This window comes from Cyprinodon tularosa, unplaced genomic scaffold (genome assembly GCF_016077235.1).
Source record: "Cyprinodon tularosa strain WSP-4 unplaced genomic scaffold, ASM1607723v1 ctg6, whole genome shotgun sequence".
Taxonomy (NCBI): domain Eukaryota; kingdom Metazoa; phylum Chordata; class Actinopteri; order Cyprinodontiformes; family Cyprinodontidae; genus Cyprinodon; species Cyprinodon tularosa.
The window spans coordinates 3755262-3779732 of NW_024039340.1; the positions used below are offsets into that span (position 1 = coordinate 3755262).

A 24471-nucleotide genomic window follows, 5' to 3' on the forward strand; every position below is an offset into this window, starting at 1 on the left:
GCCTATATAGTGGTTAGTGTATAGTGCCTATATAGTGGTTAGTGTATAGTGCCTATATAGTGGTTAGTGTATAGTGCCTATATAGTGGTTAGTGTATAGTGCCTATATAGTGGTTAGTGTATAGTGCCTATATAGTGGTTAGTGTATAGTGCCTATACAGAGCCCTATATAGTGGTTAGTGTATAGTGCCTATACAGAGCCCTATATAGTGGTTAGTGTATAGTGCCTATACAGAGCCCTATATAGTGGTTAGTGTATAGTGCCTATACAGAGCCCTATATAGTGGTTAGTGTATAGTGCCTATACAGAGCCCTATATAGTGGTTAGTGTTTAGTGCCTATATAGTGGTTAGTGTATAGTGCCTATATAGTGGTTAGTGTATAGTGCCTATATAGTGGTTAGTGTATAGTGCCTATACAGAGCCCTATATAGTGGTTAGTGTATAGTGCCTATACAGAGCCCTATATAGTGGTTAGTGTATAGTGCCTATACAGAGCCCTATATAGTGGTTAGTGTATAGTGCCTATACAGAGCCCTATATAGTGGTTAGTGTTTAGTGCCTATACAGCGCCCTGTATAGTGGTTAGTGTATAGTGCCTATATAGATCCCTGTATAGTGGTTAGTGTTAGTGTATAGTGCCTATATAGATCCATATATAGTGGTTAGGGCAGACATTCGGACACAGCCATTGTCTACTGGTGGATCTGCAATTTCTAGTTCTATTTGTTTAGTGATATTTTTTAGACATTTCATTAAGATTAGCTTTTTTTTATGTTTATTTTTCATTCGACTCTGAACTCATTGAAATGTCCCATTTCTTTTTCTTTTTTTTCTTTTTTTTTGCTCTTCCGTTGAATGTCAGTCCCTCATTGGAAACATTTTCATTTGTTGTCTTTTCATTTTCATAAAGGAAATTAGATAATTCTTCCTAAAGCCTAAAAATGTTCCTTCCACCATTTATTGTAGTTGTTGATGTTTATTTAAAATTAAAAAGGAATAAGCTGATTTGTTTCTATCATAGAATCGTATATTGACCTCCCTTATTTATTAATACTCTATAGATATTTATAATATATATACGTGTGTGTTTATCTCTCTGTGTGTGTGTGTGGGCTTTAAACCAAAGGCATGACAAGATTTTAGCTCTGATAACTTTCCGTCTTGATGAATCTGGACAGATACCATCATGCAGCTCTTTGTGTTTTAAAACATATCGAAACGTTGGATATATTGGCAGAAACATCCTGTGTGCATCTGCGGCACATTAGAGGGAATCTGCCATATGTCAGTAATGTGCTGCAGCCTGTGGCATGAAGAACATTTCCTTTTCACAGGAAGGAATGGCTTTCATTAAATATTTTAGGGTTGCCATACTCAGAAACCAAAGACACCCCCGACCTTTGGTTTGACCCTTTCTATTGTTAACCTTCAAAGTCTTTATGCTTCATTATCTGATGCAGTTGTGGTGGTGGGGGGTGGGGGTGTGGGTATTAAAAATAAATGGTTTAGAGTCCATTTAAGATATTTAATGGGGGTTTCTGAAGTTAGTGATCAGACCTATGAAATAGCAGATGGATCTATGTTAGATTCTCTGGGAGTCGGTGGGGGTGCTGCAGGGGGAGGGGAGTGTTGTTAGCACTGTAGTCAGAAGCTTCCAGATTTAAACTTTTTGGATTGCTCTATGTTGTGCTGTGAACTGGTCACCATAACCTGAACATTTTAAATCAATGAGAATTTGCATATTCTTTGTGCATTTTTTAGATTTCTCTTCCCTTTACCTCTAACTTGTCTTGTCGGCTGAATTTTCCCAGGATTCCCAGGTGCGGCAGAGCACGACGTACAGCCTGCACCAGCCGCAGGGCAACAAGGAGCATGGCACTGAGCGAAGTGGCTTCCTGTTCAAGAAAAGTGACGGGTGAGCGTCTCCACTGGGCCTCAGGGGTCAGATCCAGAGGAATAGTTGAACACGGTTCAGTTTCCCTCAGCAAGGAATAATCAATTCATTTTTAATTATACATAAAACTAATACGTTCGCCGTGATTCGAGAAATTTAGCGTTAATCAGTAAAAAAATAAAAACAATAATTTTCGGCGCGATCACCGAGTCTGGGAGCGGCCATTTTTGCCCAAATATAGTAACACCTCCCTCCTGCCATCTTCCAGCAGTGACGTCACGGTGCGGTAAGCCTAGCGCCATTCTCCCCGCTTTCCAAGCTAAATCAATGGGAACTACTAGACACATCTGCAATCAACAACAATTATTGAAGATTTCCAGAGGACTTCACCATTGAAATTCACCAGAGCTATAGTGAAACTGACAATGCCCACGTGCATGGCAGCTGGATGCTGGAATACATCGGGTAAAAGTGAAAAAAAGAGTTATTCCACCTTTCTGATTCCTGATCCTCCACGGACGGGTTGGTCGTTGGATCGCCAAATTGAAGAGGGAGGATTTGCCATCGAACTTCTGGCCAGAGAAAAAACCCGTAATATGTAGCCAACATTTGGAAGAAGAATGTTTTCAAGATGACTTGGATAATAGCGCGTTGTGACAAACACCAGATACAGCACTGGGACTTGATCAACAGCCGATACCGCACCGTGACGTCACAAACCAGTAGGTGGCAGTAGTGTTCTTTGACAAACATGGATGCCTCCAGTAAAGTAACCTGACTCTACCAGATGGATTTGCTCCGTATATCCATCTTGAAACCTTCCGTTGAAGTAATTTTGGGAAGGGGCGAAAATACTGGTTAGCTGATTGGCCTATGTTGGTGATAGACGGGCCAAATAAACCAATAAGATCAACGAAGCATATGACGTACTAACAGAGCGACGACGAAGAGGAGCCAATTGATAGATCAAACTCTTGCCGAAACCAGTCGGGAGAAGAGCAAAAACAACTTTTCCTCTGAGAAAAGCCTCCAGAGCAGTGTTTTGCTCTTCTTTCAGTGAAGAAATACTCTGTAATTCCGATAAAACTTGCTTGATAGTAACGCTAACGCTAGTTTCATCGGCCGAAGCCGCCATGTTCTTTAGACTGAACTGTCGCGCTTCTCGTTGCGTCACACCTCAACCCGCCTCAAAGCCAACGCTGATTGGACGTTCGTTTGGTGAACGGCTCCAAATTTTCTTCAACGGAGAGTCTCCAGACTGATCTGCGAGTGAAATCTTGAAAGCTCGCGAGATCAGGATGGTCTCACGAGGCTACCAGTAAAGCACATTCAAATAAAAATTACTCTTAATTAAAAACACTTCATTTATTGAACAGGATGTAGTAATTTCATATTTAAAGTACTTCAGAAGTTTGTATTCTGAATATGAGCGGACTTTTCCTTTAATAGTTGCTGTTCTCATACAAGCTTACTCTGCCCGAATATCTGCCCTAACCCCTAAAATCCCTCAATATAGAGCGGGAGCTATATTGTGGACTTTACAGTGAACTCAGTAAACTTACTGTTCAGAAAGATAATCGCTGCTTTTTGCTCCATTGGTCACATTACTCCTCCTCCTCCTGAAGAGGAAGAGGGATCAACACTGCAAATATTAACTTGCTGCATGAACTCATTCTGTCATTAAAAGCTTTTGTTCCTCATAATATGATTGCAACTGTATTTCTGTATGTGATGACAACATCTGACATACACACATGAAAACCAGAGGGCAGCAGATCATGTGAAAATATAATATTTGTGTCATTCTCAATACTTTTGGCCATGACTGTAGTGTTTTTTGGTTGGAATTGATGATGACAGCAGTTTCAGCTGGTCGGAACAAATATGAAGCGTTTTTAAGAAAACATTCTTGGTGTAGTTGGTGCTGAAGTGTAGTTAAAGGAATAGTACACCCAAAACATGATTAGCCTTCATTTTCTACTCACCCCCATGCTGAACAACACTCTGGAGTACTTTTTTGATATCTCAAACGCATCTGGAGATCTGGGAGGATTCTTGCCGTCTGCTGACATTCAAATAATGGAGGTCTATGGCGCCCGAGGCAGAAAGGTCCATAAAAGTCCACAAAAAACGTGTCAATATTCCTCCATAGTGCTCGTCCAATGTATTCCAAGTGTCCTGAGTGGGTAGCGTCCATAATTTACTCGAAACGAAGTCATTTAGAATTTTTTTCAGAGCATAAACAGTAGTGTATAGGATTTCCTGAAAGCGCGTTCACGAGTCTACGGAAACCGCGGCAGACCAAGCCAGATGAAAGTGCGCATTCAGCGTCTGCTCTGCCGATAATGCAAGCGTAGAAGAAGAAATGTGCTGTTTACCTGTGCAAAGAAAGAAACAACGAAAGAAAAATGTCTGAGGACTTCAGTGTTGAGGAAGAGCATGAGTTCTTTGCCGAGCTGAATGCGCACTTTCATCTGGCTTGGTCTGCCGCGGTTTCCGTAGACTCGTGAACGCGCTTTTAGGAAATCCTATACACTACTGTTTATGCTCTAAAAACATTCTAAATGACTTTGTTTCGAGTAAATTATAGACGCTACCCACTCAGGACACTTGGAATACATTGGACGAGCAGTATGGAGGAATATTGACACGTTTTTTGTGGACTTTTATGGACCTTTCTGCCTCGGGCGCCATAGACCTCCATTATTTGAATGTCAGCAGACGGCAAGAAGCCTCCCAGATCTCCAGATGCATTTGAGATATCAAAAAAGTACTCCAGAGTGTTGTTCAGCATGGGGGTGAGTAGAAAATGAAGGCTAATCATGTTTTGGGTGTACTATTCCTTTAAAAAGAACCATTATAACCCACTTTCAGGTCATTTAGATGCTGATTGTGAGCTTTTTGTCTTCTGTGTGCAGGTTGAGAAAAGTCTGGCAGAAGAGAAAATGCACGGCTAAAAACGGATACCTTACCATCTCACACGGCACCGTAAGTTTGACAGCGGGTAGATCCCAGCATCTCTAAACAGACTAAATAATATAAATAATAATAAATGTACGGCAGTGAACAGCAGAGAGTCAATGGTGGAGTCCTTTCTCACCAAACCCCCTCCTAGTTAAGATTCAACACAGGCTTCTGACTCCAAGCAGCTTATCAGATGTTTCCTTTGGCTCGGGCCGCAGCAGCAGTCAAATAGCATCAAACACAACATTCCTGCTCCGCTCACTCAGCTTGTTTTTCCTTGTGACTGTTGTCTCTACTAGGCGAACAGACCGCCAGCTAAACTCAACCTGCTGACCTGCCAGGTGAAACACAATCCGGAGGAGAAGAGAAGCTTCGACCTCATTTCACGTAGGTGTAATATCTTCTGTTGGGCCTCGTGAGCAGTGGATCTCTGTGCGTGTGTGTGTGTCCGTAGCTGTTATCAGCATTTTTCCCACAGACTTTGGTCTCTTTAGTGACAACAGCGTCAAAGGTTCCGGCTTAGCAGGCCGCAACCACATGATGGCAGACTAAAGCAGATTAGAGCATAATAGTTTAAACTAATTCATTCCCGGAGTTTAAAAAAACACTATATTTTTGCAGGTTTCCTCTGCCCAGCAAAATATTTGATCACATTACACCTATAAACCCCCTAGATAATTTTATTAAGTTTATCTGTTGTAAAAAATCTGTAAAAATAGCCCGTTTCTATTTAAGCCATTAGGGTTGCAGCTTTCATTTACTGATGCTGCGACTTTATTCTTGCTATTTTACTATAATATTCTGGTAGAGTTAATATAATGACTTTTTATTAAATCATGAGTTTTTTCTAGTAATGTAACGACTTTTATCTTTTAGACCTAATGTTAGGACTTTAGTCGTAATAAATGTTCTAATACTTTATATATTTTAGATCCATTTTCTTAACCTGACTCCGCCAGATGGATTTGCTCCGCATATCCATCTGGAAACCTTCCGTAGAAGTAATTTTGGGAAGGGGCGAAAATCCTGGTTAGCTGATTGGCCTATGTTGGTGATAGACGGGCCAAATAAACCAATCAGATCAACGAAGCATATGACGTACTAACAGCCAGGCTACTCTTGCTGAAACCAGTCGGGAGAAGAGCAAAAACATCTTTTCCTCTGAGAAAAGCCTCCAGAGCAGTGTTTTGCTCTTCTTTCAATGAAGAAATACTCTGTAATTCCCATAAAACTTGCTCGATAGCCACGCTAACGCCAGTTTCATCGGCTGAAGCCGCCATGTTCTTTAGAGTGAACTGTCGCGCTTCTCATTGCGTCACACCTCAACCCGCCTCAAAGCCAACGCTGATTGGACGTTCGTTTGGTGAACGGCTCCAAATTTTCTTTAACGGAGAGTCTCCAGACTGATCTGCGAGTGAAACCTTGAAAGCTCGCGAGATCAGGATGGGCTCACGAGGCTAACATTTTATATAATTAACAGAAATAATTATACACCTGTTATTATTATTATCATAAGTGTTAAAGGAGCTAAAATGCAAATTTCATTGGCAAATGATTTTATTTGCCTGTTAAATGAAAGGCAGATAATTATTCTAAGAAAACGGTTCGTACTTTAGTTCAACTTTTTCAGCATAAAAGACCTAAACCATCTCATAGTATCTCTGTGGGGATGTTTACCTGTTGGAGAATGAACCTCCACCATACCCGGGCGCAGCACAATGGCGGCCCTCTGCTCCCCAAGGGGATGGAATAAATTCAGAGAGTTCATTTCTTTGTGCTGTACTTGTGACAATGTAATGACAATAAAACACTGGGGAAAAAATACTCTGTTTTCCTGCAGCCTTTAATGAGTTTTCCTCCAGGATTGTACTGGATTTAGCTCTGTAAGTGTCCCACAGCATGATGCTGCCTCCATCCTGCGTTACCCTGAGGTTGGTGCATTAATGGTAACGTTTAGAATAATCTTCAATATTTTGGCCCGGAAATATCAAAGCAGAACGTGCATTTACATGAGATCAAATTACAGCATCAATCTGTTTACTAAATTTGGAGACGAATTTTATTTAGACTGTCAGAATAAAGGGGTTGACTTTGCCTCTCCCTCACAAATATGTATCCTTTTTTGTTTAACTAGGACTCGATTAAATCATAAAATGTTCAACCCTAGTTGTAATGGTAAATGAATGTAATGGAAGGGGTGTGAAGACTTTTATGTATTAACATGTATGTAAAGGTATGTTAAATGACATCATCTAAACTAAGACTGTTTTATGAACCTCTTTCTGTTTTCCTTCTAGATGACCGAACATATCATTTTCAAGCCGAGGACGACCAGGACTGTCAGATGTACGCTTCTGCTTCCTCAATTCTTCCAGTTTTTCCCTCCAAACACTTTCTTCCTCATGTAGATCTTTACCACCTCACCCTTCCTTTTCCTCCCTCCCCTCTGTTGGTTCTTCCTTCCATTCATCTCATGTCTCCTTTTTTTATGTCCTCCCTCCCCTCCGCTCCCAGCTGGATCTCAGTTCTGCAGAACAGTAAAGAGGAGGCTCTGAATCAGGCGTTTAAGGGGGACCACCATGTTGGCGAGAACAACATCGTACAGGAGCTGACAAAGGCCATCCTGGGGGAGGTGAAAAGGATGACGGGAAACGACGTGTGCTGCGACTGCGGAGCCCCCAGTGAGTGGAAACGCTGCCGTCATGGCGGTTCAGCAGCTCGTGAATCTAAAACCACATTTTCATTATGAAACTGTGAGGAGATTTTTTTGAGACACTCAGGTCCGAACATTTCAATCCGGTTTGGATGACAAGTCACCACAAAACAGCCCGACTGACATATGATGGCACATTTCAGATTTATTTTTAACAGTAATAAGCATTAATTCAGTATTTATAAATAAGCCATAAAAACGGACGAATCTAATGAAGAGTAAATCAGAACCTCACAATAATAATAAAATTTAAATCTCATATTTCATTTGGCGCTCCTGGATGTTGAAGGGAGGGTGAACTCCATTGCCAGATCCACAGCTTTGAGCCTGACGCCTCCAGGGAGACAGTTTTATCAGCTATAAGATCTGGTAAATCGTTAAAGTAATGAGGTTGGGTGATGTGTAAAAGATTTTCCAACCAATATTTATCAGTCCATCTAATGGTGACTGACGATATATTTGTGCAAGGGACTTTGTGGGCAAAGACAAGCACCCCCTCAGAGCACACCTGCTGCACCACTGGTAATGCTGTTAACCACCTTCGCACACTAAAACCCAATAAGATCAACATGGTTGTTTCCTTGTCAAAAATGTAGAATTCTTGTCCAGTGGGAAAAGTTTCCTCATTTCCAGTTGCTCTGAATATGTTATGAGACATCATTGTTTATTTATTGTTCAGGGTTCGTACGGGTGCTGGAAATCCTTGAAAATGCTTGAATTTTGACGTTGTGTTTTCAAGGTTTGAAAAGTGCTTATATTTTGGATGAAATGCTTGAAAATGCTTGAAATTGTAACTATTTCTTTTGCAACAAATACCTATCTAACTGAATCGTGTGTTTATTAAATGGAGAAATAAAATGTTGGAGAGCCCAAAAATGAAACCTGCTCGCTTATGTGCGACTGCGATCTGCCAGTCTATTTCCATGTGTGACTCCGCCCACATGAAACCACTACTGCACCATGCCGGGAGGTTGGCGTTTCAATGAATGTTGGCTGGAAAATGAAAAACACAAATTATGGATTAAACGGGGACAAACCCCACGAATTGCCTCTTGTAAAGTCTGCAAAAAAGATGTGCAGCTTTTCACAACGGGCGAGTCTGTGCTGTCGAGTCACATGAAGGTTCAGTCATAGTGACTGAGAGTATGGTGTGATAATGTAATGTTAGTATTGCAGTGTTTCCCGCAGCACTATCCAAACTCACGCTGTCGCCTCGCCAACGTTCCAAAAAACAAAAACAAAAAAAAACCCGAAGTGTACGAACCCTGATTGTTATTCATTAGTTTATCTGAATGCTCAAATTCAAACAGACTTATTTTTTTATGGAAAGCACACAGCTTCGCTGAAGGAGAGAATTTTCCTTTTTCATTTTTTTTTTCTTTAATTTTGCATTTGTTGGGAAGACCAGTAAACACACTTACACAAAAAATCAAAAAGACATATTTGTTAATAGGTGGAAACCGGCCATGACCATATTAATGCAGTAAAACTTTTTTTTTTTCTTTCATTGTATTCTATTTCATTTCTATTGTAATTTTTTATATTAACTTATTATTTTCTATTTAATTTTGATTCCATTCGTGCTGCTTATTTAATTACTAACTACATTTATGTTTGTTTCTTATGTTTAACCATGTGACCTACTTTACTTTTAAGCCTAACTTGTTGTACATACTTTCAAAGTTTTGTTCTTTTTTAACTTTACCATATAGAGCAGCAGCCTGAATGTAGGCTTGTATGTTTATGTCTGTGTAAGTTGCAAAAATTGTAATAAAAATTAAGTGAAAAAAAAAGGGGGAAAAAAACAATTTTCACAGGTTAAACAGACGATACTTTTATGTTTAAGCTCAATACATGTTACAAGAAATGTTTGGGCTACCAAATCCTTTAAACAGATTTATCTATTTTTTATAAGATTATGACTGGATATGATCCTCAAAAAGCATAGCCGGTGTAAATAAACTCAGTGCCTTGCAGCAAGAAGGTTCCGGGTTTGATTCCCAGCCCGGGGTCTTTCTATATGGAGTTTGCATGTTCTCCCTGAGCATTCATGGGTTCTCTCCAGGTACTCTGGCTTCCTAGCCTCGTGAGACCATCCTGATCTCGCGAGCTTTCAAGGTTTCACTCGCAGATCAGTCTGGAGACTCTCCGTTGAAGAAAATTTGGAGCCGTTCACCAAACGGACGTCCAATCAGCGTTGGCTTTGAGGCGGGTTGAGGTGTGACGCAACGAGAAGCGCGAAAGTTCAGTCTAAAGAACATGGCGGCTTCAACCGATGAAACTAGCGTTAGCGTGGCTATCGAGCAAGTTTTAACAGAATTACAGAGTATTTCTTCACTGAAAGAAGAGCAAAACACTGCTCTGGAGGCTTTTCTCAGAGGAAAAGATGTTTTTGCTCTTCTCCCGACTGGTTTCAGCAAGAGTAGCCTGGCTGTTAGTACGTCATATGCTTCGTTGATCTGATTGGTTTATTTGGCCCGTCTATCACCAACATAGGCCAATCAGCTAACCAGTATTTTCGCCCCATCCCAAAATTACTTCAACGGAAGGTTTCCAGATGGATATGCGGAGCAAATCCATCTGGCGGAGTCAGGTTACTGGCTTCCTCCCACAATCCAAAAACATGACTGACATGATAGGCACCAGCACCCCTCATGACCGAAGCCTGACAGCGAAAGGGATGGATGGATGGAGTTTAAATCAGATTTATTTATGATTGGAACCAAACTTGATTTGTTGGCCCTTATAGAGAGTTCCACAGACTGCAGCAAATTCTGCAGTAGTGAAAAACACTAACCAGGTTAGTGTTACTCTGCTAAAACCAAAGATTTATAGTGTTATCTGCATAGAGATGAAAGTATAATTGTCTGAGGTTGTTTACACTATTTGTTGAGATGATAAAAAAAAATGGTTAGAGAATTAAACCTTATGGAAACCCCACATGTAAAATAATTAGCTAACCACTCAGCTGTTTTCTAATATTCTGTTTAAGATGTCCAATCAAAGCTTAAACAAGCAGAACTAAAGGCTTTGGAGAAAAATTGGAGATGATTATAATTTCAGAGTAGTGGCTGTTTTTGTGGTGTTTGTCTTCAGGTAATAAAAAAAAAAAACATGTCTATTTTATATCGTTGTTTGTTGCTTTTGTTCCTCAGGTCCAACATGGCTGTCCACCAACCTGGGCATCCTCACCTGCATTGAATGTTCAGGCATCCACAGGGAGCTCGGGGTCCACTACTCGCGGATCCAGTCCCTCACCCTGGATGTACTCAGCACCTCAGAGCTCTTGGTACAAATATTTTCCTTTTTAATTTTCAATTTTCCTTCTCCTGGAAGCGATGAGGTCGGTAAGACGCTGCAGCGTCCTCCGGCTCACGTTTCCTCTCGCAAAATTCTGAATTTGTTTGTTATTGTTTTGGACCTTTTTTAAATCCGGGTTTGGTGCAGAGATTTACAGCCTGCGGGACATCTGGGATTAAACGCTTCCAGTCATGATTGCTTTAGACGCCACAGTCAGACACGGCTTGCTCCTCTCTCACAGCTCAGGACAGGGGTGTGAGAGCTGCACGGATGCACTTGGTTCATGCAGCTTTTAAATTTACTCTCTCTGTGTTTGTTTCCTCCGTAGCTGGCCAAGAACGTGGGGAATGCAGGTTTTAATGAAATCATGGAAGCTTGTTTAAATGCTGAGAACGTTGTGAAACCAAACCCAGCGAGTGACATGTAAGTTCTGGCTCTTTGGACGCGAAATAGTCACTACTGTTCTGGTTTCCCTGCCCACCTTTTTCTGCTTTATGTTGATGCTATCATTGACTTTTCTTTTGAATTAGATTTTTATGACTTCTGCTTCTGGTTTGCTTATTACATATATAACATCAAGTGGTTTATTTTCTGCCTTTAAGGTAAAATAGAACCTACAACACTGCCTCTGTGTCTATAAAAACAAACTATGAAGCAGGCAGGAAGTTCCCTTTGATGTTTTGTAAAAGTCATGCAGGCAGAGCTAACATGAGATCTGGACCAAATGAGCATCGAGAAACATCTCCACAGTGAAACAGGGTGGTAGGGCTGGGTATTGTTCAAAAGTTTTCGGTTCTGGTACCAATACCGATACCTTCACTTCGATACCGGTTCCTGAACGATACTTTTTTCGATACCAGTTTTATAATATCAATTCGAAGAAAAAGAAAATTACACAACATAAAAAAGTACAAATCTTGAGTTTTACTTTAAGCTCTGATTTTTCCATTTACATTTTTCCTCTTACATAAAAAAAAAAATAATAATCAGTGTCTAATATTCACTGTTACATTGTGAGGACCTTTTTACTTAGCAGTTTTCCTTTAGAAAAATTACCATGTCTGACAAACAAGCCCGTTGAATGGGATCCTACTGACAGCGCACCGCTGGTATGTGGGGGTCTGAGCGGCTCCGACAGAAATATTGGAAGGCAGGATGAACTGACTGCACTGATTAAGTTTTCAGGTGGATTTTTCCACTTAAAAACATAATAAAACTACTTTATTCCCACTGATCACAGCAAATATAGCTGCAAGGCAAATAAAGGATAGAGTAGCTCCGCCCAACGCACGTCAGAGCCACTTTTCTGCGGGTCAGAAGCTGGTACAAGCAGCAAAAATGAAGCAGCAGACACGATTTTGCTGCTCCCGCTGCGTCCAGTTTGAAAGCAGCATGATTCACTCCGCTCTGGCTTTGCTCTGCCCACCGGCTACTGAGAGCGCTGGCTGCGGTCCGCTCTTCTTGCAGTCAGACACCGAGCAACTTTCTGCTCTTAAATTGTTTCCGTGCACGATGTATTGCATTGTGCACTATTGGCATCAGTCAAGAGATACAAGGGAGAAGCAGAAGCCAGGAGAATAAACCAGGTGTTCTCCACCAACCCATCTAAAGTGTACTCACAGTGGCAGGGTAATTCAAGATCAGATCCACCCAGGGCTGAGACTGAACAGTACTGGAGAAACATATGGGAGAAGGAGGCATCCCACAACACCAATGCTCAGTGGCTGGAAGATCTAAGAACAGATCACAGCAATCTCCCAGAACAAGAACCAGTAACCGTTACAACGGCAGATGTCCAAGAAAGAGCGGCAGGTATGAAGAGCTGGACAGCACCAGGCCCTGACATGATCCACACCTACTGGCTGAAAAAACTAACCGCACTTCATGCACGCCTCGCAGCACAAATGAACCAACTGCTGATGGATGGGACCCACCCAGAATGGTTAACCCAAGGACGGACAATCCTGATCATGAAGGATCCGCAGAAGGGAACAACCCCATCCAACTACCGGCCAATAACTTGCCTATGTACAACATGGAAGCTCCTGTCAGGCATCATAGCGGCTAAGATGAATAGGCACATGGCTCAATACATGCACCCTTCCCAGAAGGGAATAGGCAGCAACACCAGAGAAGCCAAACACCAGCTACTAGTGGATAGAGCAGTCACCCGAGACTGTAAGACCAGGCAGACAAATCTGTGCACTGCCTGGATTGACTATAAGAAAGCCTATGACTCAATGCCACATACATGGATACTGGAATGCCTGGAAATGTACAAGATCAACAGGACTCTAATAGCCTTCATCAAGAACCCAATGAAGCTGTGGAAAACAAGTCTGGAAGCCAATGCAAAGCCAATAGCACAAGTCACCATCAAGTGCGGCATACAGGTGCTGGTCATAAAATTAGAATATCATGAAAAAGTAGATTGATTTCAGTAATTCCATTTAAAAAGTGAAACTTGTATATTATATTCATACATTACATACAAACTCATATATTTCAGATGTTTATTTTGTTTAATTTTGATGATTACAAATGACAACAAATGAAAATCTCAAATTCATCATATCAGAAAATTAGAATATTACTGAAGACCAATAAAAACAAAGGATTTATAGAAATGTTGGCCAACTGAAAAGTATGAACATGAAAAGTATGAGCATGTACAGCACTCAGTATTTAGTTGGGCCTCCTTTGGCCTGTATTACTGCAGCAATGCGGCGTGGCATGGAGTCGATCAGTCTGTGGCACTGCTCAGGTGTTATGATAGCCCAGGTTGCTCTAATAGTGGCTTTTAGCACTTCTGAATTGTTGGGTCTGGTGTATTGCATCTTCTTCTTCACAATACCCCATAGATTCTCTATGGGGTTAAGGTCAGGAGAGTTTGCTGGCCAATTAAGAACAGGGATACCATGGTCCTTCAACCAGGTACTGGTAGCTTTGGCACTGTGTGCAGGTGCCAAGTCCTGTTGGAAAATGAAATCTGTATCTCCAAAAAGTTGGTCAGCTGCAGGAAGCATGAAGTGCTCTAAAACTTCCTGGTATGTGGCTGCGTTGACCCTGGACCTCAGAAAACACAATGGACCAACACCAGCAGATGACATGGCACCCCAAACCATCACTGACTGTGGAAACTTTACACTGGACTTCAAGCAACGTGGATGAAGTGCCTCTCTTCTTTTCCTCCAGACTCTGGGACCTTGATTTCCAAAGGAAATGCAAAATTTACTTTCATCAGAGAACATGACTTTGGACCACTCACCAGCAGTCCAGTCCTGTTTCTCTTTAGACGCTTCTGACGCTGTCTGTGGTTCAAGAGTGGCTTGACACAAGGAATGCGACAGCAGAAACCCATGTCTTTCATACGTCTGTGTGTGGTGGTTCTTGAAGCACTCACTCCAGCTGCAGTCCACTCTTTGTGAATCTCCCCCACATTTTTGAATGGGTTTTGTTTCACAATCCTCTCCAGGGTGCGGTTATCTCTCTTGCTTGTACACTTTTTTCGACCACATCTTTTCCTTCCCTTCGCCTCTCTATTAATGTGCTTGGACACTGAGCTCTGTGAACTGCCAGCCTCTTTAACGATGACCTTTTGTGTCTTGCCCTCCTTGTGCAAGGTGTCGATGGTCGTCTTTTGGACAACTGTCAAGTCAGCAGTCTTCCCCATGATTGTGTAGCCTATAGAACTAGACTGAAAGACCATTTAAAGGCTTTTGCAGGTGGTTTGAGTTAATTAGCTGATTAGAGTGTGGCACCAGGGGCCATCAATTTTGAACCTTTTCACAATATTCTAATTTTCTGATATGATGAATTTGAGATTTTCATTTGTTGTCATTTGTAATCATCAAAATTAAACAAAATAAACATCTGAAATATATGAGTTTGTATGTAATGTATGAATATAATATACAAGTTTCACTTTTTAAATGGAATTACTGAAATCAATCTACTTTTTCATGATATTCTAATTTTATGACCAGCACCTGTATACCAGGGTGATGCACTATCCCCGCTGCTGTTCTGCATAGGCCTGAACCCCCTCAGCCAGATCATTACAAAGACTGGCTACGGATATCAATTCCGAAGCGGAACAATCATCAGTCACCTCCTCTACATGGATGACATCAAGCTGTATGCCAGGAGTGAGCGAGACGTCGACTCACTGATCCACACTACCAGGATCTACAGCAACGACATTGGGATGTCATTCGGACTGGACAAGTGCGGTCGCATGGTCTCAAAGAGAGGGAAGATGATCAGAACCGAGGGGGTTGAACTACCAGAAGGCCACATAACAGATGTTCAGGACAGCTACAAATACCTTGGGGTGCCACAGGCTAACAGAAACCATGAGGAGATAGCAAGAAAGACCGCCACAGCTAAATACCTACAAAGAGTAAGGAAAGGTCCTGAAAAGACAGCTGAATGGGAAAAACAAGATCCAAGCCATCAACACATATGCCCTACCAGTCATCAGATACCCCGCTGGTATAATAAACTGGCCAAAGGAGGAGATAGAGGCTACTGACATCAAGACAAGAAAGCTCCTCACAATGCATGGAGGGTTCCACCCCAAATCCAGCACTCTGAGACTGTACAGTGTACACCAAGCGTAGCGAGGGAGGCCGAGGGCTAGTGAGTGTCAAGACCACTGTCCAGGATGAAACAACTAAGATCCAGGAGTACATCAGAAAGATGGCCCCCAAAGACAAATGGCTTGGTGAGTACCTCAGGCAGGAGAAAACCGAAAGTGAGGACAAGAAAGAGGAAGGAGAACCATCATGGAGGGACAAGCCGCTGCACGGCGTGTACCACAGACAAATAGAAGAAGTGGCTGATATCAAAAAATCCTACCAGTGGCTGGAAAAGGCTGGACTGAAGGACAGCACAGAGGCACTAATCATGGCAGCACAAGAACACGCACTTAGTACAAGATCAATAGAGGCCGGGGTCTACCACACCAGGCAGGACCCCCGATGCAGAGTGTGCAAAGATGCCTCTGAAACAATACAGCACATAACAGCAGGGTGTAAAATGCAGGCAGGAAGTGCATACATGGAACGCCACAACCAGGTAGCTGTCATAGTGTACAGGAACATCTGCCATGAGTATGGGCTGGAAGTCCCAAGGTCAAAATGGAAGACCCCTCCTAAGGTAGTTGAGAATGACCGAGCTAAGATCCTATGGGTGACCCCCAAACTGGGAGAGTGGCTACAGCAGATTCCAGGTAAAACATCAGAGGTCTCTGTCCAGAAGAGCGCAGTCCTAGGAACAGCTAAGATACTGTGCAGAACCCTCAAACTCCCAGGCCTCTGGTAGAGGACCCGAGCTTGAGGATGACACATACCACCCCACAAGGGGTGAGAAAACAGTTTTTTTGTTTTTTTATATATATATATACACACACACACACACACACTCACTGGCCACTTTATTAGGTACCCCATGCTAGTAACGGGTTGGACCCCCTTTTGCCTTCAGAACTGCCTCAATTCTTGGTGGCATAGATTCAACAAGGTGCTGGAAGCATTCCTCAGGGAGTTTGGTCCATATTGACATGATGGCATCACACAGTTGCCGCAGATTTGTCGGCTGCACATCCATGATGCGAATCTCCCGTTCCACCACATCCCAAAGATGCTCTATTGGATTGAGATCTGGTGACTGTGGAGGCCATTTGAGTACAGTGAACTCATTGTCATGTTCAAGAAACCAGTCTGAGATGATTCCAGCTTTATGACATGGCGCATTATCCTGCTGAAAGTAGCCATCAGAAGTTGGGTACATTGTGGTCATAAAGGGATGGACATGGTCAGCAACAATACTCAGGTAGGTTGTGGCGTTGCAACGATGCTCTATTGGTACCAAGGAGCCCAAAGAGTGCCAAGAAAATATTCCCCACACCATGACACCACCACCACCAGCCTGAACCGTTGATACAAGGCAGGATGGATCCATGCTTTCATGTTGTAGACGCCAAATTCTGACCCTACCATCCGAATGTCGAAGCAGAAATCGAGACTCATCAGACCAGGCAACGTTTTTCCAATCTTCTATTGTCCAATTTCCATGAGCTTGTGCAAATTGTAGCCTCAGTTTCCTGTTCTTAGCTGAAAGGAGTGGCACCCGGTGTGGTCTTCTGCTGCTGTAGCCCATCTGCCTCAAAGTTGGACGTACTGTGCGTTCAGAGATGCTCTTCTGCCCGCCTTGGTTGTAACGGGTGGTTATTTGAGTCACTGTTGCCCTTCTATCAGCTCCAACCAGTCTGGCCATTCTCCTCTGACCTCTGGCATCAACAAGGCATTTCCGCCCACAGAACTGCCGCTCACTGGATGTTTTTTCTTTTTCGGACCATTCTCTGTAAACCCTAGAGATGGTTGTGCGTGAAAATCCCAGTAGATCAGAAGTTTCTGAAATACTCAGACCAGCCCTTCTGGCACCAACAATCATGCCACGTTCAAAGTCACTCAAATCACCTTTCTTCCCCATACTGATGCTGGGTTTGAACTGCAGGAGATTGTCTTGACCATGTCTACATGCCTAAATGCACTGAGTTGCCGCCATGTGATTGGCTGCTTAGAAATTAAGTGTTAACGAGCAGTTGGACAGGTGTACCTAATAAAGTGGCCGGTGAGTGTATAGATATATATACAAAAGCACTGGATGTCATTTTCAAAGTTGTCTGTCTTGTTTCCTCACCAGGCAAACCAGGAAAGACTTCATCACGTCCAAATACATCGAGAAAAGGTTTGCCAGGAGGAAGTGTCCCGACACGGCGTCGAGGCTCCACACGCTGTGCGAGGCGGTGAAGGCTCGAGACATCTTCTCACTCATCCAGGTCTACGCCGAGGGGGTGGACCTGATGGAGCCCATTCCGCTCGCCAATGGACATGTCAGAAACCTGCAGTTCTTTTCGTCTCCTCTGCTTCTCATGGCTCCTCTTCCTTTTTTTTTAAAGCGATGGTTTCTCCTCTGCAGGAACAAGGAGAGACGGCCCTTCATCTGGCTGTCAGGCTGGTTGACAGAACCTCTCTCCACATCGTCGACTTTCTCACCCAGAACAGGTAGAGAGGGAGCGGAGACGACACAGGAGGCCTTCACAAACAGTTTATATTTAGAAGCTGTGATTGTTCCCCTAAGATAAAAAAAAAAACAACAAAATTGAAACTATGCCTCTTTAAAAAAGGCATTGTTTCTTTTTTACTACATACTACAGTTTTGCAGGGAGATTTTATCCTTCCCATAACTGTTAGCTTACTGCTGTTGATTTATATTGTTTGATAGAAAAACGTTTTTTTAAGTTTTTCACGTTAAATAAAGGTTAGTGTAATTTACCTAGATATTTTTTTGCTGTCTAAAGATAGCAAAGCAGTGCATTAATGTTGGTTTTAATCGATGTAAATCTGAAAAGTGTGGTGTGTATTTATTTTTAGAGCAGATCATGTGTCGCAGCTTTTTACATCTAGAAACTTAAAGGAATAGTACACCCAAAACATGATTAGCCTTCATTTTCTACTCACCCCCATGCTGAACAACACTCTGGAGTACTTTTTTGATATCTCAAATGCATCTGGAGATCTGGGAGGCTTCTTGCTGTCTGCTGACATTCAAATAATGGAGGTCTATGGCGCCCGAGTCAGAAAGGTCCATAAAAGTCCACAAAAAACGTGTCAATATTCCTCCAAACTGCTCGTCCAATGTATTCCAAGTGTCCTGAGTGGGTAGCATCCAGAATTTACTCGAAATTAAGTCATTTAGAATTTTTTTAGAGCATAAACAGTAGTGTATAGGATTTCCTGAAAGCGCGTTCACGAGTCTACGGAAACCGCGGCAGTCCTAACCAGACGAAAGTGCGCATTCAGCTCGGCAAAGAACTCATGCTCTTCCTCAACACTGAAGTCCTCAGACATTTTTCTTTCGTTGTTTCTTTCTTTGCACAGGTAAGCAGCACATTTCTTCTTCTACGCTTGCATTATCGGCAGAGCAGACGCTGAATGCGCACTTTCATCTGGTTTGGTCTGCCGCGGTTTCCGTAGACTCGTGAACGCGCTTTTAGGAAATCCTATACACTACTGTTTATGCTCTAAAAACATTCTAAATGACTTTGTTTCGACTAAATTCTGGACGCTTCCCACTCAGGACACTTGGAATACATTGGACGAGCAGTTTGGAGGAATATTGACACGTTTTTTGTGGACTTTTATGGACCTTTCTGCCTCGGGCGCCATAGACCTCCATTATTTGAATGTCAGCAGACAGCAAGAAGCCTCCCAGATCTCCAGATGCATTTGAGATATCAAAAAAGTACTCCAGAGTGTTGTTCAGCATGGGGGTGAGTAGAAAATGAAGGCTAATCATGTTTTGGGTGTACTATTCCTTTAATGCTTTGCTCGTTTTTATTCGCAAAAAAAGTCCAAGGTCAGTAATATTTTATGGAGAACTGTGGATATTAACATTCATATCTTGAGAGAGATTCTCAATTATATTTAGTCCTGGGCTTTGACTAGGCCGTTTTAACGCTTCTGATCTAAACCGTCTTATTGTAGCTCTAACTGTACATTTATTTTAGTTGAACCTTATTGATCTCACATTGGAGAAATGTACCTCTGCATTTAACCCCTCCCCTTGCGGATCATTTGGCTGCCATTGTGCGGTGCCCAGGGAGCAGTGTGGGGTTAAGGGTCTTGCTCAGGGAGCCAGAGTGCACGCTGTGGGGATTGAACCTGGTACTTGCAACCTTCTCAGAGCAGAAGCGCACTGCTGTAACCCACTAGGCCAACATTCCCCCATTTTTGTTGACAGTGGTTCTGCTGCAACATGAACCTCGACCTCAGTCTGATCTAACAGGTTTTCTTCAGGACTCTCCTGTAAAAAGTCTGTCTTATTTTAGTAGAATATGTTCTTTAACATTTTTGCAGAAAATGAATCGTATTTTCCTTAAGCAGCTTGTCCACGGGGGCCGATTTGTTGCCCTGCCTACTTAGCACCTTCTCCAGAGTTGCTATGATCCCTCCTGGCTGCTTCTCTGATTAAGGCTCTCCTCATCCGTCCAGGGGGACTCCCATATCTGCAGGTGGAGCTGAGCTCTGAGAGTGGTTTCAGTTTTAAGATATTTTTGTAGAACCCTGACTTCGAACTGGACCAGAACTCCCCTCCTTGACCCAAAGCTGCATTTAAACTGAGATTAAATGACTGGATTTTCTTTAGGTTATCAGAATAAAGGGGGGTTCAATATAATGTGCACACCCTACTTTAGGGTTTTTATTAATGCATCATTTCTTTCCAGTTTATACGGAATAGGATTAGGGCCACTGAAAAAAAAAAAGTTAACTGATTTTTAAATTTTATTTCAGTTTAACATGGGGAAAAAACTCGGAATTCTGACTTTTTTATTGTCAGAATTCAGTCAGAATTTTGACTTTAATCTCAGAATTCTGATTTTAATCTCAGAATTCTGACTTTTTTCTCAGAATTCTGATTTTAATCTCAGAATTCTGACTTTAATGTCTTTAATTTCAGAATTCTGACTTTTTTTCTCAGAATTCTGAGATTAAAGTCAGAATTCTGAGAAAAAAGTCAGAATTCTGATATTAAAGTCAGAATTCTGACTTTTTTCCCATACTAAACTGAAATAAAATTTAAAAATCAGTTAACTTTTTTTTTTTTTCCAATGGCCCTAATCCTCTTCCGTAAGTTTACGCATTTTGGTTCTTAAGAGAAAAAGCTAATGAAGAGAAGTTGGATATTTCTGCTTCAATGTGGCAAATTTTAAAAACAAAATAAAAGGAAAATGTTTAAGGGGTATGAATATACTTGGCCAGCAGTGAGTAAAGCTGTCTGATTTGTCTGGTTTCTGTCTGTGTTTAGTTTGAATTTGGACAAGCAGACGACCAAAGGCAGCACAGCGCTGCACTACTGCTGCCTGACCGACAACAGCGAATGTCTGAAGCTGCTGCTGCGAGGAAAGGCCTCCATCGATATCGGTGAGAAAGAGCTGAATTTATGCGTTTCCACTTCAGTTTCTTTCCCCGTTCTTGGTCCTAATTCTGTATTTTAGCGGAAGAAAATCACCTCCTCGGTGTCTGACCCAGGTTCCCACACGTTCAGCTCTAGAAAACAAACCATGGTGGCTTTTTTCTCACACTGTTTGTGCTCTGAAAGCAACAAAACAGCCAGATAACAGATTCAGAGAGGAGGGCAGAGCGATGCAGCTCTGTGTGGGAAACGGCTTAATTACACACTGCTGAAGTCGCAGTGGTAGCAGGAGAGAAGATGGGCAGAGGGTTTGTCTGCGCCTGCAGTGGGAATTAAAGGCCAATAACACTTGTCTGTTTTCTTTTCCACTATAAGCCAACGAAGCCGGGGAGACGCCGCTGGATATTGCAAGGAGGCTCAAACACGCCCAGTGCGAGGAGCTGGTGAGTTTATTGCTTTTGGAATCGCCGCCGTCCTCCACCTCTGATCAGATGTCAGCTGGGGTTGATCTGTGCCTGTTTACAGCTTAACCAGGCTCTGGCAGGGAAGTTCAACGCCCATGTCCACGTTGAGTATGAGTGGCGCCTGAAACACGAGGACCTGGATGAGAGCGACGAGGATCTGGATGAGAAGGTGAGCGGCCTAGAACTGGACTTTTGTTCTATTTCGCTGTAAGAATTAAAAAAGACCGGAAGGAACAGGTTCTCCCTTACCCCTCTGACACCACCTGTGAACTGCTTCCAGCCAAGCCCTCATCGACGAGACGACCGTCCCGTCAGCTGTTATACCCCCAGCAGTAACTCCCACCTACAGTCAGGTCCGGGAACGGCAGGCCGGGACGGCGTGGGCCTCGGCAAGGACAAGCACCGCCTCTTTATGCCCAGCCTGGTTAACAACGAGACTTATGGCACCATCCTGAACTCGGGCTCCCCTCAGCCGGGCTCCACCTCTGCTCCACCTCTACCCCCCAGGAACCTGGGTAAAGATTAACAGGAACACTAGAGCTTACATGGACCCCATGTCACATTAATGTCATCAGATTAAGTTAGACTTAGCTTAATAACCCATCTGCCCTGAAGCAAACTCCTAATAGCTCATTTTAGCGCCTTTTTTTATGTGAAGATGGATAAATGTAGTTTTACTACTCTTTCAACCTGATCTTCTCTAAAAACATGCAAACACGTTCATATGTGCAGAGCAAATCTTTAGGAAGGTGCAAAGTAATCTGTGTTTGCAGTTCAGCAGCCTGTTTAAATGTTTTGGTTTTTTTGTGTGTTTTGATTAATATGCAGGACAGATTCTTATGACCAAACCAGGCCTGTAAGTGGCGCTGTGGTGCCAAAGCAAAAACAGGCAACGAAATGTTGGGCATGCGCACTAATATTTATACATGGTTGCCCTTCGGGTCCATTTTCGTGGTTCAGTCAAATTCAGGTGCTGAAATAGGTCGTCGATATTGCTCTGTTCTTCCTGGAGATATTCCAGAAGAAGAAGATTCTGTTGTAAGCCCGACAGCAGGGTGAGTAGCATGAGCAGCAACCATTCAACACAGTACGGCGCCATTGTTGTTGTGATACTGTGTCGCGCATGCGTGTTTACAGGCGACGCTATGACGCATGCGTGTAAGAAAAAAAATGCGGTTAGAGCTTAAAGATGGAAACGCGAAAACGGCGTTTCAAAATCTTCCCACTTTGAAGGCTGAATAAAAAAAAGATCGTTTACAGACCCCCGAAACGCCGGCTTCGTATGGATGAGAGGCTGGTTTGGTGAAAAAATTTCTGCGTTTAGGCCAGGGTTCGACTTCGTGTGGACGGTGCCATAAAAGGCATTGAATTCTTCCAAATAAAACTAAGGCCTTAATTGGTGTTAAAATGTCTTAAATCAGTCTTTCGTAGGTCTTAATCTTTAAAACATCATAAATAGGATTATTTTTATTACGATTTATTTTTGTAATCTAAATAAAACGTTAAAATTGACAATTTATTATGTTTTTTTTTTATTAGAAAAAAAATAACGGCTCGCCATTATTGATTCCGTCCCGATAGCGGAACCAATAAAAGCGTTGCGGCCGGGACATTAACTTTTTTTCTGGAAAATATGAGCAAGTGTAAATGTAACAAAAATTGTCTCCAGCCAAGAGTTTTCTCCGTGGCTAAAACCAGGGAACATACATGAGGCTCAGTGGATTTTATGCAAGAAGTCATTCAAGCTCAGAACGATGGGAATTAAGGCAGTGGAGTCGCACATGCGAAGCACGAAACACAAAGCGTCAAAATGGAGTTACAGAGAAACAGCCGGTATTTCTCAGTTTAGTTCCACCCTTGTCTCTGCAACGCCTCCACTTATCACCAAATCAAACATACTAAGAAAACCATACAAAGAAAAATAGCTGCAAAAAAGACTTAGCACTGGTTATGTTGTGGCTTTAAAACTGATTTGTTTTGTTCCCTGCTAAAACAAAGTTTGTGAATTCAGTTAAATAATTGTTCAAATATATCTGTCATTTGTGTGTTTTTAGCTTTCTTCCTGTATGGGAAGCTTTTCAAAATTTGAAACATTAGTGCAGTGGTTTATGTTAAAATAAACCTTTGGGTTAAGTTGTCACAAGCAGCTTTTTCTTGTGTTTCTTGTGAATTTGGTCTTAAATTTTTATTTCAAGTGGCATTAAAAAGTCTTGAATTTAACTTGCCTTATGCTGTAGGAACCCTGCTTAGGCTAACATCTAAAGTGCTCTATAAATGTTATTTAGTATTAGAATCATACATTTTTTTATAATTATTATCATTAATGACCTTCAAACAAATGGCTTAGAACCTCATCTTTCTTTGAGTTGACTCTCAAACAGCCTGTAAAAGACGCCATCTTTTCATTTTAACTGGCCGAAGAAATTGGTTAGAATTTCAAATTCAAAAGGAGCTGCTCTTACATTAGTTATAACAATCTTTGAAGATCCGGCCCTTAGCGTAGCACGCTGTGTATAAAATGGAGGAGGAAGAGTAATTCCTTCTCTCTGAGTCCGCCTTTATCTCTTGCAGTTCAGTTTTCCTCTCTGGGAATCGGTCAGTCTCCTTCCTCCAGTAGCTGGAAGCCAGGTTCTTTAGATCTGGTCGGCCGACAGCGATCATCCTCAGACCCTCCCAACATGCATCCCCCCATCCCCCCATTGAGGCTAACTTCTACTGGAGGTGAGAACGCCCGACTTTAGCTCCTCTATTTTTTCTTTGTGTGCTTTTGATATGTTTTTTTTATTGTGTACCAGTGACAACAATAATGCGTTAAAATATCAAAAATGTTGTCTTTCAAGCTAACTTTGGCATATTTAGTTGTAGGGATATGAATTTGCAAGAATGTTTCCATACAATGCGTATCACAAAAGATGTTTTACAATAAAATGTATCACTATATATCACAATACACTAATTATATTGTGATTTTGTATAATATTATAGCTCTGGAAAATCTCATAAGTTCTCGTTGCTCTGCTGCGGGGGGTGCAGAGCAGCTGAATTGTAGGCTCTTGTGTGCTGCGCTGCCAACTAGTGGCTGGAGCTTTAACAGATACAGTGGGGAGAACAAGTATTTGATACACTGTTGATTTTTCAGGTTTTCCCACTTGCA

At 42.2% G+C, this 24471-nt stretch overlaps 1 protein-coding gene across 2 annotated transcripts in view; it reads left to right on the forward strand.

Annotated features, from left to right (window-relative positions):
• Positions 1-24073, forward strand: part of asap2a (ArfGAP with SH3 domain, ankyrin repeat and PH domain 2a) — a 120581-nt gene extending 96508 nt beyond the window's left edge. For both annotated transcript variants that reach the window (XM_038307044.1, XM_038307045.1), the window contains 14 exons: positions 1813-1916; positions 4814-4883; positions 5159-5246; positions 7157-7205; positions 7374-7540; positions 10728-10861; positions 11201-11295; positions 17581-17770; positions 17857-17942; positions 20746-20861; positions 21229-21296; positions 21379-21486; positions 21598-21832; positions 23889-24073. In XM_038307044.1, the coding sequence (XP_038162972.1) occupies positions 1813-1916; positions 4814-4883; positions 5159-5246; positions 7157-7205; positions 7374-7540; positions 10728-10861; positions 11201-11295; positions 17581-17770; positions 17857-17942; positions 20746-20861; positions 21229-21296; positions 21379-21486; positions 21598-21832; positions 23889-24058 (1680 nt within the window). In that variant the 3' untranslated portion in view covers positions 24059-24073. The remainder of the gene's footprint in view (positions 1-1812; positions 1917-4813; positions 4884-5158; positions 5247-7156; positions 7206-7373; positions 7541-10727; positions 10862-11200; positions 11296-17580; positions 17771-17856; positions 17943-20745; positions 20862-21228; positions 21297-21378; positions 21487-21597; positions 21833-23888) is intronic.
• The last annotated feature ends 398 nt before the right edge of the window (positions 24074-24471 follow it).